General features: G+C 39.3%; 1 protein-coding gene across 2 annotated transcripts; it reads right to left on the bottom strand.

Annotated features, from left to right (window-relative positions):
- Nucleotides 1-368: 368 nt before the first annotated feature.
- pkd1l1 (polycystin 1 like 1, transient receptor potential channel interacting) lies at nucleotides 369-21747 on the bottom strand. 2 transcript variants are annotated; one of them, XM_023950375.2, is made up of 53 exons: nucleotides 21398-21747; nucleotides 20544-20692; nucleotides 20082-20231; nucleotides 19741-19982; nucleotides 18039-18183; nucleotides 17291-17459; nucleotides 16958-17197; nucleotides 16718-16850; nucleotides 16433-16636; nucleotides 16108-16289; nucleotides 15280-15483; nucleotides 15037-15200; nucleotides 14743-14964; nucleotides 14481-14660; nucleotides 13596-13664; nucleotides 13333-13512; nucleotides 13171-13248; nucleotides 12934-13076; nucleotides 12637-12757; nucleotides 12407-12542; nucleotides 11980-12172; nucleotides 11846-11902; nucleotides 10917-11261; nucleotides 10553-10822; nucleotides 10212-10325; nucleotides 9857-10005; nucleotides 9647-9747; nucleotides 9290-9488; nucleotides 9096-9179; nucleotides 8737-8944; nucleotides 8338-8444; nucleotides 8164-8263; nucleotides 7929-8057; nucleotides 7683-7856; nucleotides 7462-7609; nucleotides 7343-7383; nucleotides 6881-7263; nucleotides 6695-6779; nucleotides 6428-6592; nucleotides 6239-6357; nucleotides 6048-6158; nucleotides 5873-5981; nucleotides 5069-5137; nucleotides 4496-4581; nucleotides 4143-4377; nucleotides 3952-4056; nucleotides 3604-3741; nucleotides 2874-3002; nucleotides 2557-2751; nucleotides 2302-2439; nucleotides 905-1072; nucleotides 754-815; nucleotides 369-667 (listed from the first exon to the last, which is right to left on the bottom strand). In XM_023950375.2, the coding sequence occupies exons 1-53, from the start codon at nucleotides 21565-21567 to the stop codon at nucleotides 436-438; spliced, it is 8229 nt and encodes a 2742-aa protein (XP_023806143.1). In that variant the 5' UTR covers nucleotides 21568-21747; the 3' UTR covers nucleotides 369-435. The 2 variants fall into 2 exon arrangements, with proteins under 2 accessions (XP_023806143.1, XP_078795108.1); XM_078938982.1 differs by lacking the exon at nucleotides 21398-21747 and having other exon boundaries at nucleotides 3631-3741; nucleotides 20544-20850.
- Nucleotides 21748-23460: the final 1713 nt, after the last annotated feature.

The raw sequence follows: 23460 nt of genomic DNA, 5'->3' as shown, positions 1-23460 counted from the left end.
ATAGCGCTTTTCTACCTACAAGGCCCAAGGTGTTTTACAGTCACAGACCCATTCACCCAGTCACACACACACATGCACACACTGGTGGCGGCCCTGCTGCTGAACACAGGTGCCCGCCAACCACCAGAGGCAAGGTGGGGTTCAGTGTCTTGCCCAAGGATGCATCGACTCATGGGTGTGCAAGGCGGAAATCGAAAACTGCAATCTTAGGATCATGGGTCGACTGCCCTACCGCTGCACCACGATCGCCCAGAGGGTTAGGTAAGTTTACCGGAACATTATTTTCATGTAAGAATACAGCAATTGGGTTTATTAAAACTTTTTATTAAATAAGACTTTACGTCACTTTATGAACAATCTCACAGGTCTTTACACTTTTTAAATTCTTTATTTGAACTTATTTCTGTCAAAAGACAACACCCAGAGATTTCAGTGTTAATTTTTGGTTCCCTGCTCATGATGGACCAGAGCCTCCACCACCACCACATGAGAATAAGTAGCTCCACCAAGTCCATTGCTACTCTTTTTTTCAGTCCAGTGTTCATCCATGCTCTCCCTATAATCTGCCGTCCAAAGCGTTTCAGGGAGTCTTGATTCTTTGCATCCCACACTGCATCTGCCTTCCTGATGTTTGACCTCTTCTTCTTCCTGTAGTTCAAGCAGGGACCTGATGGTGTGTGACACAAATTACATTTAGACTAAAATTACCATCCGTACATCTTTCTTAGAGTAAAAGTTTTGTATATACTTTACCTATCATGGGGAAAAGTCAGCGCAGCCTCTCCTTGACCAACACTCAGCGACCTCACCAAGTCCTGATACAGTTGGGACATTATAAATGGTTGATTGGACATTTTAAAGATGTTTGCAAGCTGTGCATAGTTGACACATATATTTCACTTACCTGTAAGCGTTCTTTACAGAGTTCTGTTGTGGATGAGGCGTCTGGACTGTCTTTATCTGTGTAAGTGTGGAGTTTGGGGGGAAGAGTGTGGTGCAGGCTGTTGGAGAGGGCATTGAGTTTGAACAGTAGTTCATCTACTAAACTCTCACACTCTTCAAGAAAATAGGTCTGAAACAGAAAGAGAAAAAGTGAAGCAAGAACCCATAGAAATGGTGAAGCTTGTGATGCTATGTTCACACCGCCCACAGCAGTGCGCGTTTAAGCAACCACTTTTAACAAAAAGACGATGTAAAAGCAAATATATGCACCTTTACATAAGTGCATTTAGCACATTCAAGCGTGAGCTTGTTGATGATGATGCAAAAAAGTAACATCTTTGCACATGGTTTAGCAATTGAAAGAAATTATGAGAAAAAAATTGAACTTAAAGCAAGCATAAAGTAATTTGACCAATAACACAAAGATTTTAGGCCTGCAAACATACTTAATTTTTGTCATTTCAACAAGATGTTGCCTCAAATAAAATAACTGTATTTCTTTTTACTGCATTTTAAAAACTAAAGGACAGATTTTAAATACTGATATTGTCAGGATTCAAGCTTCTGTCTCCCCTCACGACCACCAGAGGGAGTCATCTCCTGAGTATGGAATTGGTTCTCATCTTCACTACATCTCCCATCAGCCACTGCACACTGTTCCCAGAGCTTCCATCAGCTGTTCTGTATTTAGTAATCACCACCAATGTATTTAATCAGGCACCGAGCTTTGCCTGGTGGGAAGTCTTGTTGTGCACTTGCTTACAGGCTGACTGTTACAGCTGCGTTTATACCGTTTGTGTATTTTGAGCTTTATCTGTTTTGGCCTTGCCCTGCCTTGCTTGCTGATTCTCTCATCAGCTCCTTGACCATCCTCTCAAGCCCTGTATGTGTTTGTCCATAAACACAGTTGCATATGGATCCAAATGCCTCCACCTCTTTGTCACAAATATGGATGTCCATATTAAAAAAATCCTTTGTACTTTTTCAAATCATTAAAGTCTCTCCAATATTTTTAACAAAAATGGCAAACAAAACAATGGACTAACAAATCAATGATGCAAGCACTCCCTTCTGAAGAAATAGTTTTTAAATGTATTTCCACTTGGATCTTCCTCCTTTTTTTTCTATTTAAAATGAGTGATTTTATGTTTTTGCTGATGTCTTGTTACAGTGAAGAACCTTGAGTTATAAATTAGAAGTATCACCTTTTGTGTGATAGACCCTAAAAAATGGCAAACTTGAACAGTAAAAACAGACTTTATGGTAACGCTGCTGCACTGGAGTTCTCATGTTCTTTTACTTCGCCGTTAACAGAGCCAGTGGGTGTAAAACAACTCCAGAGGTCAGTTTTTTCCTCACCTTCTGTGTGTGACAATCAGGTATTTGTGTCTTCATTCCAGTGAACTTCTGACTGATACAGCCCAATACTTCCCTGATAGTCGGGTCGTTCTTGGTGCTGGGAGACCTTTTTGCCTTTCTGATCATCACAGCAAAAACCTGAAAGACAGATATGTTGCAGTCAAAACATAATCATCCACATTCCTAATGATTTCAAAAACCTTTACGCAACTTTGACAACAAATGTTTGAACATTAAAAATATACAAATGCCTACCATTGTTGTCAGCATTGCAGAAGATGCATAAAGAAGCCCAAAGTAATAAAAATCCCTCCACAAAGATATGAGGTCCCTGGATTTTCGGAGACTCCAGAAGTGCCAAAGCACAGTTTGAATGGAATGAAAGGTCCTTTCTATGTAGAGCAGCCTCCCCATGCAGGAGAATATCGATAGAAGGAGCAGGCCTGAAATCTAGCAGCAGAAAAGGAGCAGATCCTTTAACTCTCAAAGGTGTTTTTGTCATGATTGTGAACAGACTTGACACAAAATGATGAAGGTGTGAACATGAGGCTATTTGGACTGAAGATGTTTACCGCTGGCCATAAAAGGCTGGAGAGTGATAAAAGAGGCATGGAGGGAGCTAAGATCCGGTTCAACCTGACGACAGTTACACACTTCACTGCCAGAAGGAAAAGGATGATGCCACGTAGAGTACGAGAAAACTGCAGAAATTACACAAACAATTATTTACATCATAGAAAAAATATTACATTTGTTGATCTTTTGATCTATTTCAAAAGTGTTCTCATTGGTCTTAAAATTATAATACATTATGACGGTTTGTTTTCTAGGATATAGTTCCTGCAGAGCAGTCTGCCCTCATTTCCTGTCATCCCTTTGTTTACGATGCTTACAGCTCCTCACACCACCAACCTAAAATTACTGGTGCAACAAAAATGGTGAGCAATATTGGAGCTATCTAGCCGTGTAGTTTTGAGCCAGATGCCAGCCCAGACGAGGAAAACAAAGACGTCTAGTCGTCTACAAGTGGATGCATGGGAATGGAGCGAAGCAGGGAGCTTTTGGTTTGCCGTTGTAAGTCCTACGTCATATCCACAAGCTTTTTTGTCTGTTCCTGACACAATTTGAATAAAGAAATACTCAGAAGTGCAATTTTGAGTTTCATTTTCTTTATATATGTCCTCTATCATGAACAAATTGCTACAAGATCATATAAAAAATATAAAAAAACACAATTTTTGTCAAAGTGGGTCTTTAAATAATTAATATCCCTTTCGTAAAAAAATAGCATTAACTTCTCACTTGTTCCGAGTTGGCAAGGGTGCTCACATCAACATGTTCTCTGTGGTTTCTACGTAGCTGCTCTGCAACTTCCATCACCATAGTGGGATGATAGACGTAATGGACGTAATACACCAGACTCACAATCACCAGGCTGACCTGGAAAAGAGAGAAAGTGGGAAAGGTCTGTCATAGCTGAGCCTCAACCTTTGGATTTTTGTCTCTGTGTGCTTTAGCTGACAGGTATGTTAGCTTAACGGTGACAGGTTGGTTCACCCTTTCAGACAGGTCAGTGTGAACTTGTTTGCTTTGCTGTGAGGCCTTCACGTCCAGCTTGTGAGTGGGTATTTTTAAACATGACAGACTCACTTCCACGCTGATGGAGGTTGTCTTCCAGTATCCCATCAATCCGTGCTGGGCTGCAGTGGACGTTTGGTGGTAGAGGTTTACGAGAGACAAGAGGAGGAACAGGAGCTGATGGTGAGGCAGAGACAAAGACATTTTTGTTTTATTTTTAAGTGTTTCGTTTGTCATACACACTTTTTTTCATGTGCATTTACCTGCCAGACCATGACAGTATAGTCCAGCATAGAAGGAGAGTGGTACAACCTCACTGACTGAACTGTAGCAGAAGACTGAAGCAAACCAGTGGAGCTTTGCTCACTAAGCAGAGTCACACTCGAAAACAAGTTTGGTGCAGGGCTGTATAAGGAAAACTGGACCTTCAAGGCCACCGTCTGCTCAGACAACCAGCCGCTCAAATGCAAGAGCCTCAGTTTTGATGCACCCTCAGACCTGCAGAGGAGAAACAACTTATGACGATAAATCAGATATCACAGAAACATATTTTATAAGAAACATTCAGACAAACAATCACACTGATTTTGTATCCAGGTTTGTGCATTTCTTTTACCTTGTGTAGCCTAAGCCAACTGTGACCTCCTGTTTGGAGGAGGAACCAGTGTGATAACGCGGCCTTGGAGGCGTTACCATGGAAACCTGTGATTCATAAAATGTAAGCATAAGATTATTAAACACTATGTACCCTGGATGGAATGAGACATTCTGACTCAAACACACACAGCACAAAGGCAAAGAGTTAGGACTATGTTCACTCAGAACAGCAACTTCTCTTTAACAATTCATGACATCGTTTGCAGCTATTGAACTTTCTCTTTAAACTTCTTAAATTTAGCCGCATAACGTTTTCTGATCTTTCTGCCTGTGTTCTAGGAATGGATTTTTCCAGTTTGCCAGATCTGGTAGACCTAAAACTATCCTAAAGTAAGAAACATTTCTAGAGGCAGCGCCCTCTACAGCAAGAACATTTTATAAAACACATGATCTCATGTGCTTCAAACAAATTAAAAACAAAACAAAAAGAAACACACACACAGATGAGATTAAAAACTTTCAAACCACTTATGATTTAGTTTTTTTACGCTGTCAGATGAGTTTGCAGAAAGGTTTTTACTTTCTAATGTACCTGACTGTGAAATGTCCCGCACACCTCCGTCTTCTGTACAAGTGGAGCTCCAATTGAAATGAATGACATCTGGGTGACATCAAAGTGGTCACATTAGAAAAGAAGCTTTTGTCAGCCTTCATATTCAGTTATTATTAATAAAAAAATTGGGATTTTTAATCCATAAAGAGATTATTTTTTGAAACAAGCACACCTCATGCCAGGACACAACAACAAATTCATTATTTACATTTATTTAGATGAAATCTTATAAAACAAAACCCAAAACAATTTTTAAATGACTGTATCATTAGAGGAGTTTTGGTCTAGTTTTCTTGAAAAGTCTTTATATATTTCAGAGAAATTGTATTTTGATGATATGTTCACTTATGCACAATTAATACCAAATATTCTTAAATCCTTTTAAAGAGAAAATGTTCAATAAAAAAAGTTGGTCAACAGTATTATTAAAGTAGCTATCATAAACAATTTCCTTCAACTTCTAATTAATTACCTTTTTTAATAATTTATTCTTCTAGGTGATTTTTAATTTTTTTTAAATAATAAGCAGCAACATTTTTCATTTCTCTTAGATCATTTGTGACACATCAGAAATGTTTGAACCATGGACCTGCCCAAAAATGTTGCTTTTATAGACTTTCAGATATTAATACTTTCTAATAACTAAAATATAGGTATATATGAATTAACAAAAAGTTAAATTTTAATATTTTTCATGTAAAAAATATTTTGTCCCTGTTTTTGATGTTGTCGTCCACCTGAAAGACAAAACAAAACTCCTCACAGCTCTTTCTTAGTGCTCACCTGTGGATTTTCTGATTCATTGTAGTACAGTGAACTGAGAAGACTTGTCTGTGCCCACTTCCACCAGTCTTCATACTTTTTTATGGACATGAAGTCGTCCCCGTGAGCCCTGCAGAAAGTTGCTTGAACTGTGTTAGCAGAGGTTGATGCTGATACAGCGATATGACAGAATTACCTTATGAAGTGTCTTCTAAATGCTGCATTTAGCGGGTAATGTTCATCAACTGGGCTGCCATAAGTGATGCACACCATCAGGAAAAACATGGAGCCACAGAGACACAAATCCCTGCCGGACAAAGCAGACTAAATCCTCATTACATGTTTAAGGCGTACATATTTGGACCAAGCAAACACCAAAAGGCAAACCTCAGCATTTTATGAATGACAGCCTGTTTTTTTCTCTTTGTACGAGTCTTCCTCAGCTCTGCTCGGGTTGGTGGGTGAACACGGCGCAGGTACCGAGCTCGCTGTCGAGCCTCAAGGATCTGCAAATCAGAGAATGATGATTTCAGGGGGAAAAATATGTATACTGTATATTGCAAGTTTGATTACCACCTTTTCTGCATTTGGTGCTCTTGTTCGGGTAAAAGCAGATGGTCGAAGCTGGTCTGGGTCCTGGTGTTTTAAATCTTCTAAATGAGAATTCATTTTATTGAAAAAACAGTGAAAGTCTTGACTTCTCTTGAACCTCCATGAAACTACTGCTGCCAGTACAAGTATCTGGAAAAATGAAGAAGGTAGTAAAATAGACTGCAGATTAAAGAATACATCAATTGTGGAATATATGCTTTGGGGGAAAAAAGAAGAAATGTAATTTTTCACCGTTGCAGGATGGATGACAAAAAAGCAAAATGTGAGTGAGACAAAAAGAGAATGTATCCAATGGAGAATCTTGCCACTGTTGAGTCTGATGTAAAAAACAAACAAGCAAAACAACATTTAAAGTGTCACAAAAGCACAATAAAAAGGGTGTAATTCAGTTTTTCAATGCTCAGTTAATGATACTACCTGGTTCCCAGCACAGCAGAGAGGATCAGGCAGGACAGACAAAAAAGCAGGCATAATGTCCAGGCGACGCAGTGATACAGCAGGGATGCTAGTCTGTATCTTCGCTTCACTCGAACACACTGACCCTCAATCTTTGTAGCTTTCAGAGCTCCACAAAACTCACTGCTCTGAGGTGACAGCTCACTATCATTTCCCTTTGATTTTTTAAGGAAGAGGCTCCTTCTTCTAGAAACCTGCAACACTTCTTGAAACAACAGCTCATGGATGCTCTCGAATGACACACTGTCCTTCCTCCTCTTATTCCTTTGCGGCGTGACTGCTTCCTTATCGTCTGCGTCCTTATTTTCTAAATTTGTGGTAGATACTGACAAGAAGTCTGTGTCCTAAAGGGAAAAACGAAAGAACAGTGATCATGCAAAGTGAAGAAACTGTGTTAAAAATGTAACAAATGTTAAATATAACCTGGTATTTTGTCTTTCCAGATGGTCTTTTAGAAAAAACATCTGTAAAAAGACGATAACATTTGAAGCATTCTGCATTAACTACAGCACGTGGGAACTATGAGTGGAATCAAACCTTACTGTCATAATTCTCAAGTGTCATTCTGCCACTTTTAACTCGAAACAGGAAGGATATCACCATCGCTACAGGTAACACAGCCACCACACTTACAAGTCCTGTTGCTATAGAAACAGATGTCACATCGATGACACCCAAGTCAAAGGGTAGCTGTGAAGAAAGGAGGATGTGAATTTACAGAACTCTAGAACCTTTCCGCTTCTTATCACTTCTTCCAACATACCTGATCATCTCTTTGATGTGTGATGATTATGTTGACACATGCGTACCCCAAGAATAGCAGCAGACACACACAGAGTCTCTGAGCACGAGTGAACAGATGAGGACTAGGACAAGTGTACACCGACATCCAGATGTGGTAATCAGGCATGTATTCAAACAGCTTAAGAAACAACATCTGTTAGAGAAATGATGGAGACTTAACAAAACAGATTTAAAGAATAATCACGTGTGTTATTGAAAATTAAACCTTAGAGAAGGTCAGCCCATGGGTCGAAACACGTAACATCCTTTCCACCTGGCCGTCTCCTTTATTTACAGCCAGCCAGCACTGACTGATGAACTGCCAAGAGCGTCCCTCCATGTGTCCTGGCATCAGCTGGATCACAGTGGGAAAGCAAAATCACCTTGTATTTGAGATTACTTCATGTAACAGGAAAAAGAGATAATTTAAGCTCCAACAAGTAGGCATCAAACCAGACTACCTCAGAAACCTGCACTTGTTTCAGGTACCACTCAGGAGAAGGTCCAGAATTGTTGTGCCAGATGTGAACCCCCTGAACAGAACCTAGACTATCTGCTACACTGTAGAGGAAAGAGGATAACAAAATCACATCACTGCATAACAGTGCAGAGTTTGTTGTTTTAGAGGATTTTACCTCAGGATAAAGGTGTTTTGAGAGTTCCTTCTGAACAGAGTGCATCCTGGGACGTGCAGTTCCTTAGTTTGAGAGCATCCATCTTCACCATGCAGCACTACATAAACCTGATAAACAGATGGATAACCGTTCAACACAATGCTTTTTCAAAATAGCTGGATAATTAAAAAAAAAAAGTTATTTAAAAAAAGTTATTTTAGCCCTAAACTACCTCACGTGTTGTTGAACTGCTTGCTTAAAAAGTAAATAATGTTAATGGGATAAGCTGACTCTGACATTTACTAATGTGAAACTTTCCTTTGGTGATTGAATTTGGAATCATGGAGATAAACTCTTTTTTTTTTTTTTTTTTGCTTGACATCCTGAAACGTGCTGTGCAACCTCGACGCAAACCCTTACTCTCGCACTCATGCGTGCAGCAGAGCACAGACCGGTGTGGACGGTGACGGCATAGAAATGTTGGTCGGTTGCAGAGTTGTCAGGAAGGAAGTGGGCTCTGTTATTCTCCTCGGACGTGGCGTCCGTTTTTTTGCACCACACCAGGACAGGGATGTTAAGGCTGACACACAGCAGCAACACAAACACCACTGTCAGATCTCTTGATACACTAATGTGAGACAGAGACAAGGACAGGAAGAGGACATTGAACAAAATGATTACATTCTTATCTTTTATGACCAAAACATTTTAAAAATGTTATCAATAAAATCATAGATGGAGTGCAGTAAAGTTTTACAGCCTCACGGAGACGTTATTACCTCAAGAACTGGTCCAGATCAGCTCTGAAGTGGCTGCTCTGGATCTGCTGCTGCAGCACTTTCAGTGGTTTTAAATGATGACAGCTGGATGAAAAAAAATAAAATAAAATAAATAATCCGAATTTTATCATTTGACAGAAATTAGTCAAGTTTTAATAGACGCCATTGCAGCGCCTCAATTACTTCTGCTTTACCTGCAATTGACTGCAGAGGTTTTGTCATTTGTTTGTGCCCTGCAGCCGTTCTGAGTCCAGGACCCCTGCTGGTCCTCCCAGGACAAACACAGACTGCTCTCCACTGTGAGGCTGTAGCTTATCTGCTCAGCCAAATGCCGTCTTGTGGGTGTTTTCCCAAAATTAGCATCGAGCAAGGCTAAATGTCCAACACCAGCAGCTAAAAATTAATGCAATTTGGATAAAAATAAAGACAAGCAAGAAAGAACCGGTGTCTTTGTCACACAAATACTTTCTGCGCGTGTTCTAAACGACAGACAAGTTCCATTGTGTTTATTTAGTTTAAAGTAAAAAGCAGAAACTTTTAAAGTATCTCACCACTGAGGTAGGATGGTGGCAAGGTTAGGAGGATTGTGTTGTTTCTCCAGTTTAAAAGTCTGTGTAAATGATGCATGCTGGGAGTCGGTCGTTCAAACATCCTGACACAAAAGACATGTTTTCAGTTGTTTTCTTTTCTTCACTCACTAATGTGGTTGATATGTCTTTAATGAAGGTAAAGATTTGTCTGTCTGGGGTTCTAGCAAGTACCTGAAGAGAATCTTGACAGGAAAGGCCATGTGAGGTGGAGCTGTGAAGACGACTGTCACCTGGACTGCCTGCTGCAAGTGCTCCTGGGTAATGCTGAAGTTGTGGTAGTTTATTTGGCTGCGCAGGAGGGTGTACTCAGACATAGAGCTCTTTAAATCAGAAATGTGACGGCATGATTTTTGTCATTTGGGCTTGAAGTGTACAGGAAGAGCTTAAACAGCAGAGTTATAACTTTTAAAGACAAGATCATTGAACACGACCGAAAATATAAATCACAGTAAAAGAGAAAAATTGCTCTAAATCCAGCTTTTGCTCAAGCACTTTTAGTTTCCGATAGATAAGAACAAAGCCGTACCGTCTTTTGAGGATGACGAAGCTCAACAGTAATTGGTTGAAGAAAGGAGTGAACTGGAATTTTCCTCCTAGTTTTGCAGCTGTACAAACTCAGATCAGCCACAGGTCCTTTCAGCTGGAAAACATTGAAATGAAAGTAAATCGAAAGCTGCAGAGATTTTAGGCTCACGGGGACTGGGTTGCTTTAGCTTGAGCTGATGCCTTTTTTTGGCCTGAAACAATGCATTTAAGGTCTATAATCAGCTGGTAAAACATTTGCCTTAGCTGATAAATAAAATCCAATCAGTATTGAAAAGGGGAATAAATGATAGAAAGAATAAAAAGGTCTTTAATAGCTCCCACCTGTATAGGATAGCGTCCCCATTCATAAGGGTTGTGGAGAAGTTCCATCCCAATCCTTTGGACACATGATGGCTGCTCTCTTTGTGAAAACCCTCTTTTAGCTGAGATGCCGTCATGAAGAAGCAGCATCTTAATCAAAGATGCAGGTAAGAAGAAAGTGATCAAACCACAGTTGATGGCTGTGGAGGTCTTGTTCAGGAATCCAGCACACAAAGTGATCAGGTCAGACTGAACTTGGAGTTCTTTGGTCTTTTGGAGGTCAAAGTTTCTCTGATGTCAAAAAGAACATGAGTCATAAGATCATAACAAAACAAACAAGGACATAAAGTTTGTAAACGCTCATTAAACGGATGTTTGCTCTCACCAACATCAAGTCTGAGGTAGTCTGCAGAAGGTCATTTACAAGCCGCATCATTAGCCTTTTCGGAACAGGTTCTGATTGCTTGTTGTACGTTGTCTCAGACAAATCTGTTATACAGTGATCAGCATCATCCACAAAAGCATTTCTGCTTTTACCCGTAACTAGATGTGACTCGAGGGGTTGAGGAGAGTCGGCACTGTCAGATGTTTCAGGCGAGCTGGTGACGACCTGAAGGCTGGATGAGAGCAGGCTGACCAGAGCGCTGAGTATGCTCCGGTTTGACTCAGAAAACTGCACGGATAGGGCACCAACATGCGCTGTGACCCACCTAGCACTCTGAACTGTCACCTGCAGATAAACAAAGTTTGACCATTTATTCCTGCACTGCAAAAACACAAAATCTCCACAAGTATTTTTGTCTAGTTTCTTGTTATCTTACTGCACTTGATATAAGACAAAACTAATTTACCAGTAACTCTTCTTTAAAGTGATCTTGAAAACATGTTATTTCAAATAATATCTCTAATAGAACTAGTTTTTGACTCATAATTTTATATATTTTTGACAACTTTAAGTTGTAATTGTTTAATTGGTCTAATAATAAGGAAACAGTAGTTGAACTGTTTGACCTCCCCCTTGTTTTTTGAGGACAAATAATTAGCATGTATGTAAATGTACTTACTTTGAAGATATCTTTTTGAGCAATACACTCTTATTTTAGAACATAAATTTTCTAATGAGCAAAATTCCTAAACATCAGCATTTATAGGAAATTTCTAGATTAAATTTGTCCTCAAAAGACAGGACATCACAATTTATTATTCTTATTCTAATTCCACTGGCAGACTAGTTTTTTAAACTTGTTTTGAGTACGACTTTTTTTTTGGTGCAGCAGTTTTACCATGAGGGGGCAAAGTAAAAATCTCTCATACCTGACTTGTGACACGTAGCAGTTCGTTCAGGATGAAGATGCCGTCTGCTGGTGAAGCCTGAAATGAAAGAGAATGCTAAAACATTCTGCAAATGTGTCATTCTTGGAGGTTTGTATGAATCAGCGTGTGCACACCTGTGCACTGTATTCTAGTTTGCACACAATGCAAATGAGCACATTGCGCAGGTGCTTTAGAGCATGCGTGTTAGCCTGAGAGTCCAGGCTGAGGCGGTTCAGGATGGTGCTGAGGAGACTTATGTAGTTATAAATCTCTGCAATGTTTCCGAGCTGGACCAGAACCGACACGTTCCTCAGACCTGAGTCTGATCTGGAAGACATGTGGATTAGTACAACATATCAGATCGATCTTTATATAATCCAAAGCAAAAGAACATCCTTCAATAACTGTTGTCACTTTTAGCAAATATAATACAGAAAACAGGTTACCTGCTTTGAAATCAAATCTGGGATCAACATGCATACATTTCAGAGCTGGCAGTTCAGAGGCTGGCATTGACCTTTAAAAATGCAAACAATATGAGTTTTCTATAAAGTGTCTCACATCATTAAATCAGGCTCATGATGAGAATAGGAAGAGGAGGCATTTCTGACGAAGCTCGGCTCGACTCGGACTGTGACGGGACAAAGCTTTTTCGCTGATCCGTACATGCTGCTTCGGATTTCAGTATAAATAATCACTGTAAAGACAACAAATTTGGAAAATTGGTTAGTTTGATCAATTAGGTTTAAAAAATTGATCGTACTTAACGTAAATGAGTGACTTGTGTTTACCTTTGTAGTCATCAGTGGGGTCACCTGAGGGGAGGCTAAAGTAATAGAGGAAGTCTCTTCCTTGGTAGAGGATTCTGGGCATCCTGCCCCCTACGCTGAAGCTGTATGTGTAAATAAGGTCCTTTTTCAAGCACAAAACACAAAAACAACAACTTCATCCTCTTTCTCTCCCAACAACAAAATAATGTGATGTGACAGAAGGAAACATTAGGTTCTTCTTCAAGTCGACTTATTGTCGGGAAAAGGCCCTCGTCACAGTAATTAAAATATAGATTGTTTTTGAACAAAGTGGTGTACCTCCCTGCCAGAGGTGCAGAAGATGCTGAAGTGTGTGTATAACTCGATTCCTCTGACAGGCTGCACCTGACACGCCACGCCTTTAGGAACCGGCTTGACTTTTAAGAACAGCTGAGTTTGGCCATAAAAACGCCTCTGAGACTCTTAAACAAAGAATATCACAAACTCAGGTGTAGAAATATTTTTTCTAAATTTCTGACATATCCAAAGATATTCCAGATATCCCGTTATGCATACTTGCAGTGAGCTCCAGCATGTATGTGCTGCTCGGCTTCAAGCTGAAGGACCGAAAACTCAGAAAACATGAGGAAATTCCTGCATAAATGGAGCAAAAAAGACAGAACAGTGTCGGAATCCATATTTTTAAAAGACTGCAGGGTACATCCCTAAATTTCATACCTGTGTAAGTGTAAGACTCAAAGAGGCTTTTGTCCACTGAGTCTCTGTGCAGGTCAAGCAAACCGGGTTTCTGAAGCCGCACAGAAGGTCTGGGATCCACCAGATTGCTTCCCTCACCTTTGTTTGACGATGAATGAGAAAAGGAGTCACTGTCTGAGGGAAAGCTCTCCATGTCTGTTTCTGGGGGGGAAAAAACACCAGTTTTAAGCGTCTAATTTATAATAAACATAAAACAAACAGTAAAACAGATATGAGTGTTCTACCTTTGGGTCTCCCGGCTGATATTCCTGGATCCCCTTCTTCAGGACGTGGAAATGGAACACGAGAATCCCCTTTATATGAATGAATGAATAAATTAAGCTTTATTTATATAGCACCCTTTAGGAGTACCAAAGTGCTTCAAAATAAAAGGAAGACAGAGGAAAGTTTGAAATTAGGCAAATTAAGAACAACATTAAAAACGGCATAAAATTACAAAAAGCAGTCAGCAATAAAATACATAAAAAATAAATAAGAATGCAATAAAACAAACAACGAAAATAAAAATGCCACAGAGCATTTTTGGCCTTTTAAAAGAGTTTTTAATTGATGCTTGAAGCTGTCAAAGTCAGACATCATGTGCAGTTCTGTCATAACTGAGGGGCAGCAATGGAAAAAGCACGGTCACCCCAGTGTTTCTGTTGTGACGTGGCCACATCCAGCAAATATTGATTAGCGGGCCTTAACACTCTAGAATGGCTGCGGACAGACAGTAAAGGTTATATCTGAACTCTAAAATAAACAGGGAGCCAGTGAAGTGAACTGAAAAGCGGATTGAAATTCAGTTCAATCCCATAAACATTCAGTCATGTCAAACATCTATTTTAGACAAAACTAACACTAAATATAAAAGACACTAAAAGACTATAATCTGTTTATTTTTATAAATAAGATAGATTAAACTTTCTCTTAAGTGGTCAATCAAACAGTTGAAACTTTACTTTGAAAATGCTTTCAGCAATAAAAAGTTTTTGTCTGGACTTGCAGTACTTTCTGTTTATTGGGTTTCAAATATTGACACGAGCTAACAAATGGTTACGTCGGGTCACAGCGTGTAACCAAAAAAACCTTTTGAGTCAGATTAAATTATTTCTAAAAATGTTTCACACCTCGCTGACCTCTCAGGTCCTCACTTTCCAGATAAGGAAAGGTAAACTCCCACTCAGCAGAGGATTCAGGGTCACTCTGGAATTCACTGAACATGTCCCTCTGACCAGGAAAGTTTGAAAACTGGCTGCTGCCACGATCAACCCCAGGAGGACCATTGAAGGACTCAGAGCCAGAAAAACCTGTCAAAACATGCAGTTTTGCTGCAGTTGGAGATAAATTCTCACATTTGTATTTTTCAATTATTCTGCAATGGCAACACACCAACTGTGACTGATGAAACTGGGCTGTCAGTCAACTCAGAATTCCTGTTTTTGGATTTGTAGATTCTTGAGGGGCTGGAGGAAGCTAAGGAATCCTCAGTAAACCGTGTCCAGTCTGCATTGAAGTGATGGGATGGGGACATTTCAGGAGCAGGAGTGGGTGTAGATGCATTTTCCAGGACAGCGGAGGGGGCATTTAGATCCACTGTGTAGCAAAATGGAACTGGAACAGAAAACATTTGAAATCAGGAAACACAGGGTCTCTGATTAAACAGACGTGACTCTGCTTACTTACTCTCTGCAACAGGCTTGGAGGATGCATTAACCCGGAACAAACTCCAGGAGTACTGGATGAATTCTGCAGAAACGTTGCAGTCCTCACACTCTGCTCTGACAGAGAAAGACTGATCCCAGCTCACCTGATCCCCCTGACACTCGGGACAGTGAACGAATAATTTTCTGCTTTGCCAAAAATGTTCAAACTCATTAGTTTTCAAGACTCTCAATTATTTTCACCTTCATTTTTAATGTTCCGTACCCCGCCAGGTGTGATGTCAGGGTGAGGAAGATCTCTGATGAAGCTGAGCGCTCTCCACTGTGAACCGTCAGTGTGAACTTGAACTGGTCAAAGTTAGACTTCAAGAGGCTTGTGGGAAATTTAAGGACAGGATATGAAGTGGGAATGCTTTGACTGAAGCAGGAACTGGAGATGGTACTGACTGGCTGACACGTCCAACTGTATCTAAAAAGCAAGAAGAGATGATGACAACCCCCCATCACCAAAACTCTTCACCTTAAAAAGAGACCATTTTTGAGAAATACCCTAAAACTTTGTGATCAACTTTTTGCAAAGTATATTTAAAGATCCTTTTTTAAGTTTGACAGAATAATATTCTTAAAACATCTACAGTATATCTAATTTACTTTTGTAACTTGGTGGACTTGTTGTCTTAAATTTCTTTAAATGCACACAAGATAGAAAAGAACCAATGACTACACTGCAAAAAACTGAATCTTAAGAAAGTGAAAAGATGTTTTAAGATTTTTTTTGTTTTGCAGGAAAAATAATCTTATCAAGAAAGTTTTTTAATACCAAAATAGTCCAAAAAAACTTGTATTAGTGATTTCTTTTTCAATAGGAACTCTAATTTTCTCACCCCATTGAGATTTTTTCCACATTTAATGAACATTTTATCAATATTTAGAATTCTTACATCTGTAAATGGTTTTTGCAGTGTAAGAACCTTAAAAATAAACGTTTTTATTCTGGCAGCAGCTCTGTTTGTGATCACGAACCAAGACATGCTTAGCTTTGCCTGTAAACCACATGAATGTAGGTCTTTTATTCATTGTTGGGGATCATCACCTGAGTGGGTTTAAAGGGAAGTCAGGATCATAAGACGCCTGTCCATCCAGAGTGACCTCATTGCTGCTCTTTGTGTTAACGTAGATGTTGGTGCCCCCCTGGATGACAACCACAACCGAGTTCGGCACCACCTGAAGCCTCACCGAGTAGTTGCTGTACACCACACTGCCAACAATCTGCACCTGTGAAGGGCCTGGGTGTCACATGACTGCCCACTTTAACTCCAGAAATGCATGACAAAAACACATTTAACTGAAGGAATTCTTTGTTTACTTCTCCGTCCATCTGTGCAGAACTTCAGATTGAATTTCCATTTTTGACTCACCCTGGCTATGGCCTTGTAGATGCCATAAGGGAGGGTATAGCTCTGCAACACCAGGCTCTGTCTGTGTGTGTTTGTGAGAGGCAAGGGGAAGGTCAACCCTGCAGAGTCATATACGGTCCAGGAGTAGTGAAGCTCTCTTGACACATTGCAGTTCAGTTCACTTTCAAACGTCACACCCAGAAAGACCACCTCATTTCGCCTCACCTAGAGGGATAGAGGTTAAGTTGATTTCTGCTCAGAAAGCTGTTATTGGTAACTGAAAATGACCAAAGGTTAAGTTAGTGCCTGTATGTTGGGCGGGCCCAGGTTTTTGACAGGTGGAGGCTGACAAGGTCGGTCCACAACAAAGAGGTAGCTACTTAGAGAAGCTGAGCTAACCAAGTTGGATGCGATCACCATCACTCTGAACTCTCCCGTGCTGCACAGAGAACACATTTACTTATTATTTTACCAAAGAAGGAGCAGGAACAGGGATACAACAGCTCCAAAATGTATCAAAACACCTCAAAAGGTTTTCAATATTACCGGGTAAAGACATGCTGCTCTGTGCTCAGCCCAGTCCTGACGGTTCCGTCTCCAAAGTTCCACAGAAAGGTGAGGTTAGTTCCCACGTTGACTCTGCAGCTCACTGTGACTGTGTGGTTCTGCAAAACTGAAGGCTCGTGAACCAGCCTGTTGAGCTTCACTGCTCTCTGGACCACCAGCGATAACACATGCGACCTGACAGACATCTGACCCCAGGATGCAACCACAACCAACTTATATCTGCCAAAACAGAAAGGAGTCAGGGAACAGATTTTGACTATTGCCACAATGATTACAATGGAGCTCCTTTGATGCTTGGAGGTGTTTTCATACATCCCAGGGTTGGTGTATCTTTTGGTGATGGTCCTTGAGTTGGCTCTGGCTGATGTGAAGTCGCCAAAGTCCCACAGGAACTCTACAGGATCCAAAATATCCACCACAGCCAGGAGGGGGATATCTGTATTTGTGGAATATGCTTGCTTCTCTGCATGAATTCTTACAGCTATAGGAGATGAAAAGAAAAATCAATGAATGTTAGCAAAGATAAAATAAAACCGTGCAGACTGATAGGAAAAAATGATGCCCTTTTTCTAAATCACTATAAAACTCACCTGACCAATGACAAAGACTGCAAAAACGGAATCTTAAGAAAGAAGGAGACTCTTGTTTTGCTTATTTTCCATCTTATAATCTTATCAAGAAAGTTTTTCCATAACAAAATAATCCTATAAGAAAACATGTCTAAGTGACTGAAATATTTTTCTTCTGGTAAAATCATTTTTCTTAATTCGGTGGCAGATTTTCTTTATCATAATTTTAAGAAAATCTGCCAATGGGGTCAGAATTTTTGACTGTTTCTAAGGGGGCTATTTTTGCACCTCCAGATATGCATGAATCACACAGAACATATAATATCTCAGAGAGAACACGGGAAAGAGGGACTGAGGAAGAAGAGCAGATGAGTAGATGCAAGCTCCAAGGTGACAGTGTCCTGCAGATGTGGATGTGTGTGCTGCAGCTGAAGGGAGCTGACATGCCAGCAGGTGTTTCGGCAGTGTGTAGTGTAGTTTTGTGATGTTACCATAATCGCAGAGCTTCACGGTGCTGCTAGGGTCTTCATGAACCTCCTGGCTGTGGTTGTATTGTGCTTCCAACATGAGCAGGACGACCAGTAGATGCCATCTGAAGCATTCTTCAAAAGACATCTGGTAGACCCTTCCCCTGACCTGCAGGACCGCAGCCACGACCACAAACAAATATCAGCTTTTAGGAGAAGTCTCTTCATTGTTTTCGTCAGAAAACACAATGCCCAAATCTCTCTCTCTCTCTCTCTCTCTCTCTCTCTCTCTCTCTCTCTCTCTCTCTCTCTCTCTCTCTCTCTCTCTCTCTCTCTCTCTATATATATATATATATATATATATATATCAAAGAAAGTGTTTTTATTTTTAGATATTTGATTTTTCTATTAGTTTGCTATTCAAATTATGCACGTCTTTAATTTCTGTCGTTGTGTTGTGTATCTATTAGCTGTGCTGATTTTCTAATGTTGCATCACCAATAAAAAACATGAAATTAGTCACTTTAAAAATATATAATCTCTTTTTTATAATGTGTTTTTTTGGACAGATTTACCCTTAGATTGGGGGTAGATTGAAAACAATTAACAGGTAAAATAATCCACATACCTCAACCATGTAACCTGTTTTGCTTAAAAAAAACTGTTTACCTAATAACAGTTGTATGAAGCAACTAGAGAAGGTCACTTCATTTAAATTCAATTTAAGACGTTTTTGCAATTCAAAATCATCTTTAGATAAACAATTTAAAACATTAGCAAACAATTAAGAAAAAAAAATTCTGAAAACATTTTTTCTGTTCAAAAAAACATATTACAAAAGTACAGTATAAGTCTTAAAAAAAATTTTAATCAAACAACTTTAGAGTTGTACTTTTCTCGGGACACAAAAATACATCATACCAATTATAACATTTTTATGAAATCACAAACATGTTCGTTGAAATGCTGTTTCGCTCGTAATGATTGTAAATCCATAATGTTATTTTTATTTTCTTAAAAATTCCAAAAAATAAAAAGGTTCTGTAATTTGGGAAATTTGTATGACTTTTGGAGCCATTTATGACTGGTATGTCCCAGTACTTAAAGTCAGTACAAAGCAGAAAATAAATTCATTTTTTAGCCATAGAATTATTTTTAATTCAATACTAATTTGGCCCCTTTGCTGCTATTCATAAACAACTTATTTGAGATGGTCAAATGTGATTTTTGTGAAACATGTCCCTAAAAAAACTTGTTACATTTTTTATTTTTAATGTTTGTAAATAATTTTCCATTAAGAAGTGTGGAACTCTGATTTAATAAATTTTATTTGCAGCAAACTTTAGTTTTAGACCTCACGATAGGGAAAATTCAATTTGCAATAAAAAAAAGTTTTATTTTTCAATATTTCTTGCGAAACATAAGAAACTCAGCAATCTCTTCTTACAGTTGCTAGTTTTGTTGGGAAACTTTTGAAGAAAGCTTGCACTAAAGCTAATAAGTAACAAAAAAATCATATTTTCAAATAAAAGTTCTATGTTCTCATCATGAAAACATTATTATTTTTATCAAACGCCAAAAAAGCTTATATTTTAGTGTTTCCTCGAAAAGGAATAAATATCAGTAAATTAATTTTCTCATTTTGTGATTAATTTCACATTTTTTTATTTCATTTATTTTTTATTTTGTAAGATAACTCCTCCTGAAATTGCTTAATCAGACTCACCAGAGAGTCCTTTAAACTGTTGGAGCTGTAAAGGCAGGGAGTCTCTGTTCTGTTTAAGGTTTTGTCTTTGTCCCGGGGGGTAAGGCAGCAGATGTAGTCTTTTACCAGAACATCACTCACAGAGACATGCAGTGCAGAGCACTGCTCCTCAACAAGCTCACTGTCGGAGCCAAAACGTGTGCAGGAGGTGCAGCAGGGGACCTCCAAAGAGATCCCTAAGTGGAGGCCAGAGGCAGGAACATCTGGAGAGAAAGTCAAAGGAAGAAAGAAATTAAAGCGTTCTTGTTGTTTAACTGTTTCCTGATCAATCCACTGAATTCCTTTTCTTCTTAAGAACATACTGTTTTTATGCTTTTCAGATGTGTTCCAGATCCAGTCAGAGCACGCTGTGAGCAAACCACCATGTGACACATTGACTTGAAGGGAACTTTGACCTCTGGGGGTCATCACAGTAATACGGAGGAGGTCCTCCTCCTCCAAGCCTTCATTCTCTGGACATTGGAACATATTTGTAATGATTTTGTAAATTTATCATTTGTTTGATAAGATTTGAAATTTTTTGTATTTATATTGTATTTATTAATTGGTAAAATACAGTTAAAATCATAACATTTACCAATTTAGATTTTAATTTTAATATGTTCTTAATAGTTTTGGAGGCCAGCTTTTATTTTATGAAAACAAATGAAAAGTTTTTTATAGATAATTTTTTCTGTGGGTTTTATTCATTTTTTTCTCAAATCTCCTCAGCTTTTAGATGCAATTTTTTTAAATTAAATTTAAAAAAAATTGTAGCAGCTGACCTGAGAGCAGGTGGCAATGAACTGCCAAGTTTCCAGGAACCTTTCTGACACAAGTCCTCCCAGCTTGCCTCCTTCCTGGAGAGGCTGATGCTCTTATGCTGCACTGAAATGGCTCTTCACTTCTGTAGAGTGCCTCCATTCCTTCCTGTCTATAGGAGAAAAAAGAAATCAGAAAAAGAAAAGAACCTCTCACAAACTGCATTTTTAAAACTGCATCAAGATGGAACAGATGAGGCCAGGAACACAGCAGTCTGTCTCACCTTTGTCTTTCACTTCCTGTTTTCACATCTTTTGTCTCTTTGCTGGAAGTACTGTTGAAACTCACCAGACCATGCACCTGGTTGCCACAGCAACAGCAGGTCTTTGAAGGGAGAATAGAAACCTGGTGCCTGCACTAACAATTATTTGTATACTGTATATGTTTCCATCTTTTTGGTTCCTCGTGGTGGGACAGAAGCAGAAATGGGCATGTGCTGTTGAATGAATGGAGTCAAAACCAGAAAAAAATTGCTTTTTGATTTGGTGGAATTAATGTGTTAGAATTTTTCAATTAACTTTTGTTCATCAATATATTTTTATTTTTGTAAAAAATAGAAAAGGTAAAACTTTGCAATTGGCAAATAATAAAAATATATTAAAAAAATACGTGCTGTTTGACAGAAAACAATTTCAACTTTGCAATAGAGATACTTTGTAAAAATAAAACTTGTTTCTGGTTGGTGGCTTTAATACAATCCTATTTTAATTTCACAAAATGTAACTCATAAAACATGATATATTCCGGCTTTCCTTTTATAATTGTGTTGTTTTCCAAATAAAAATCCAAAATTAAGCGGAACGGCGCTCGAACTCACCCCTCATCCATGCAAGGTGACAGGTCACAGCCGCCGATGGATGCAAAAAGCTGCAGAGAGCTGGCGTTGATCCACCCGACGAAGAACCCCGAACCCTCCAGACTTGAGGATGAGACAGAGCAGAGATGAAGATGCAGAAAGGCGAGCGAGAAGATCCACAGACAGAACATGTCCGCTGATGAGCGCAGAGGCCGCGCCGGAGCGGAGGGAGCAGACGCGCGAGGACGCACGGGCGGAGGAGAGCCTGGGAATGCCGTGCGCACGCGGGCTGTGGCGGAAGGCGCACTGAGGGACCACTGTATGCAAACGATGAAATAGTGAGAAAGAGGAGGAGGAGGAGAGTGCTTTATAAGGTCTCTTGACTTAAACAGATCTTATTTTATGACATGCAAAAGAAAACTGAAAACAAGAAAAACAGTATTTTGAATATAAGTGGAGCTTTAGTTAGAGTTGATCAAATTCGTCAATTTGATCATAAAAGAATGAATTCTGTCTGTCATCTTCACATTTTAAAAACATATAGTGGTCTGGTATCTTTGTAAATCAGAAGTTTAAAAGCAAATTTTGAGATTTAAGAGTGTGGTTTAAGAGTGTGATTTAAGAGTGTGGTCTATATATATATATATATATATATATATATATATATATATATATATATATATATATATATATATATATATATATATATATATATATATATATATATATATAATAAGGCTAAATATAAGGATGAGCTGCAATAGAAGAGGAAAAGAAGCTCTCCGCTTGTTCTTGTGCATCTGCTTCCTCAGGTAAACTGACCTTTGGTCTTCCCACGCACCAACGACCGTCAAGCACAACCACGAGCTTTCATCATGTTGTGCCCCTCAACTCCCATTAATATCCCGACAGGATGAGTTAAGGAAAAAATAAACACAACATAATTTTCCCTGGATATTCAAAAAAGTCATCATGATTAGGATTAATTAGCTATTTCAACACTCAGTCAATCTGAAATCCTTTTAGTAAAAAAAATACTGTTTCTTTTTTAGTCTAAATTACATTTTAAGGAATATGAAAATGGGTGCCTTCTTACATAGAGTTTCATCTCAGCATAGTTTTGTCCGTCTTTCTGTCCGTGTTTATTTGTTTGCAGTTGTCAAACCTTTCAAGGGTTCAAATAAATGTTCACATTGTGCCATTTTTTCGCATCTCGCTTGAAAATCTGCTGTTGAGCTGATATAGTGCGACAATGCAGTCCCTCTCAGCGGGTTATTTCCAAACATTTGGTCTCGTGTTTCCTCGAAAGGGCCAAAACACCAGACAGAACCCGGACAGGTCAACAAATCTGCGAGTGCATCGCTGAATCGCAAACTCCACGGTTCCACCTTAAAAGCTCTTCGTGATATTCAGACCTCCCCTTTAAGTGAAAGCGTGTAGTTCTCCATGCCGCCAGCAGGGGGCGCTTTGAGACCGTAGCATTGGAACCGTTGAGAGCTCAACGATCCGAAGAGAGGCGCAATGAAGTGTCTCACATTTACTTAGTTGAGATTTTTAATGCGCGTGAATATTTTTCGGGTCGATTTTAATTTGGTTTAAACTCCCAGAGTTCCTTAGGTTTATGATTTTACAGAAAATGCTTCCAAATAAATTATTCAAGTGATCTAAAACCTGGATCAGGCTTTCTTTGCTCAGTTTTAGATTTAACCAGCCGTTTTAGTCCACAAATCGTCGCTGTTTGTTACAGGTAAATTTATAGCAGATGTTTAAATGTCGGATAATTAGAAGTGAGTTAAATAAATGATGGTGAGCTCAATAAATACGCAGCTCAACCCCTTGCAGATCATCTAAAGACCCCCGAAGTTTCCCAGGATCTCACATGAGCAGCACTTCCAAACATCATCACCACAAAGCTTTACGGATGCGTGACACCCGTTTGGGCCCGCCACACTTCTTCACCCGAGTCCCCCGCATTCGTTGGGTGCGTGCTCGGTTTCTTGCGCCTGCACGGTGTGATCAATAAACGATCAGTTGATCGAAATCTTTTCCGCTTTGTTGCTGCGCGGCTGTGCGTCAGAGCGAGG

Source organism: Oryzias latipes, chromosome 20 (genome assembly GCF_053564925.1).
Source record: "Oryzias latipes strain Hd-rR chromosome 20, Olatipes_Hd-rR_3.1".
Lineage (NCBI taxonomy): Eukaryota > Metazoa > Chordata > Actinopteri > Beloniformes > Adrianichthyidae > Oryzias > Oryzias latipes.
This window is presented reverse-complemented; position numbering and strand designations above follow the sequence as displayed.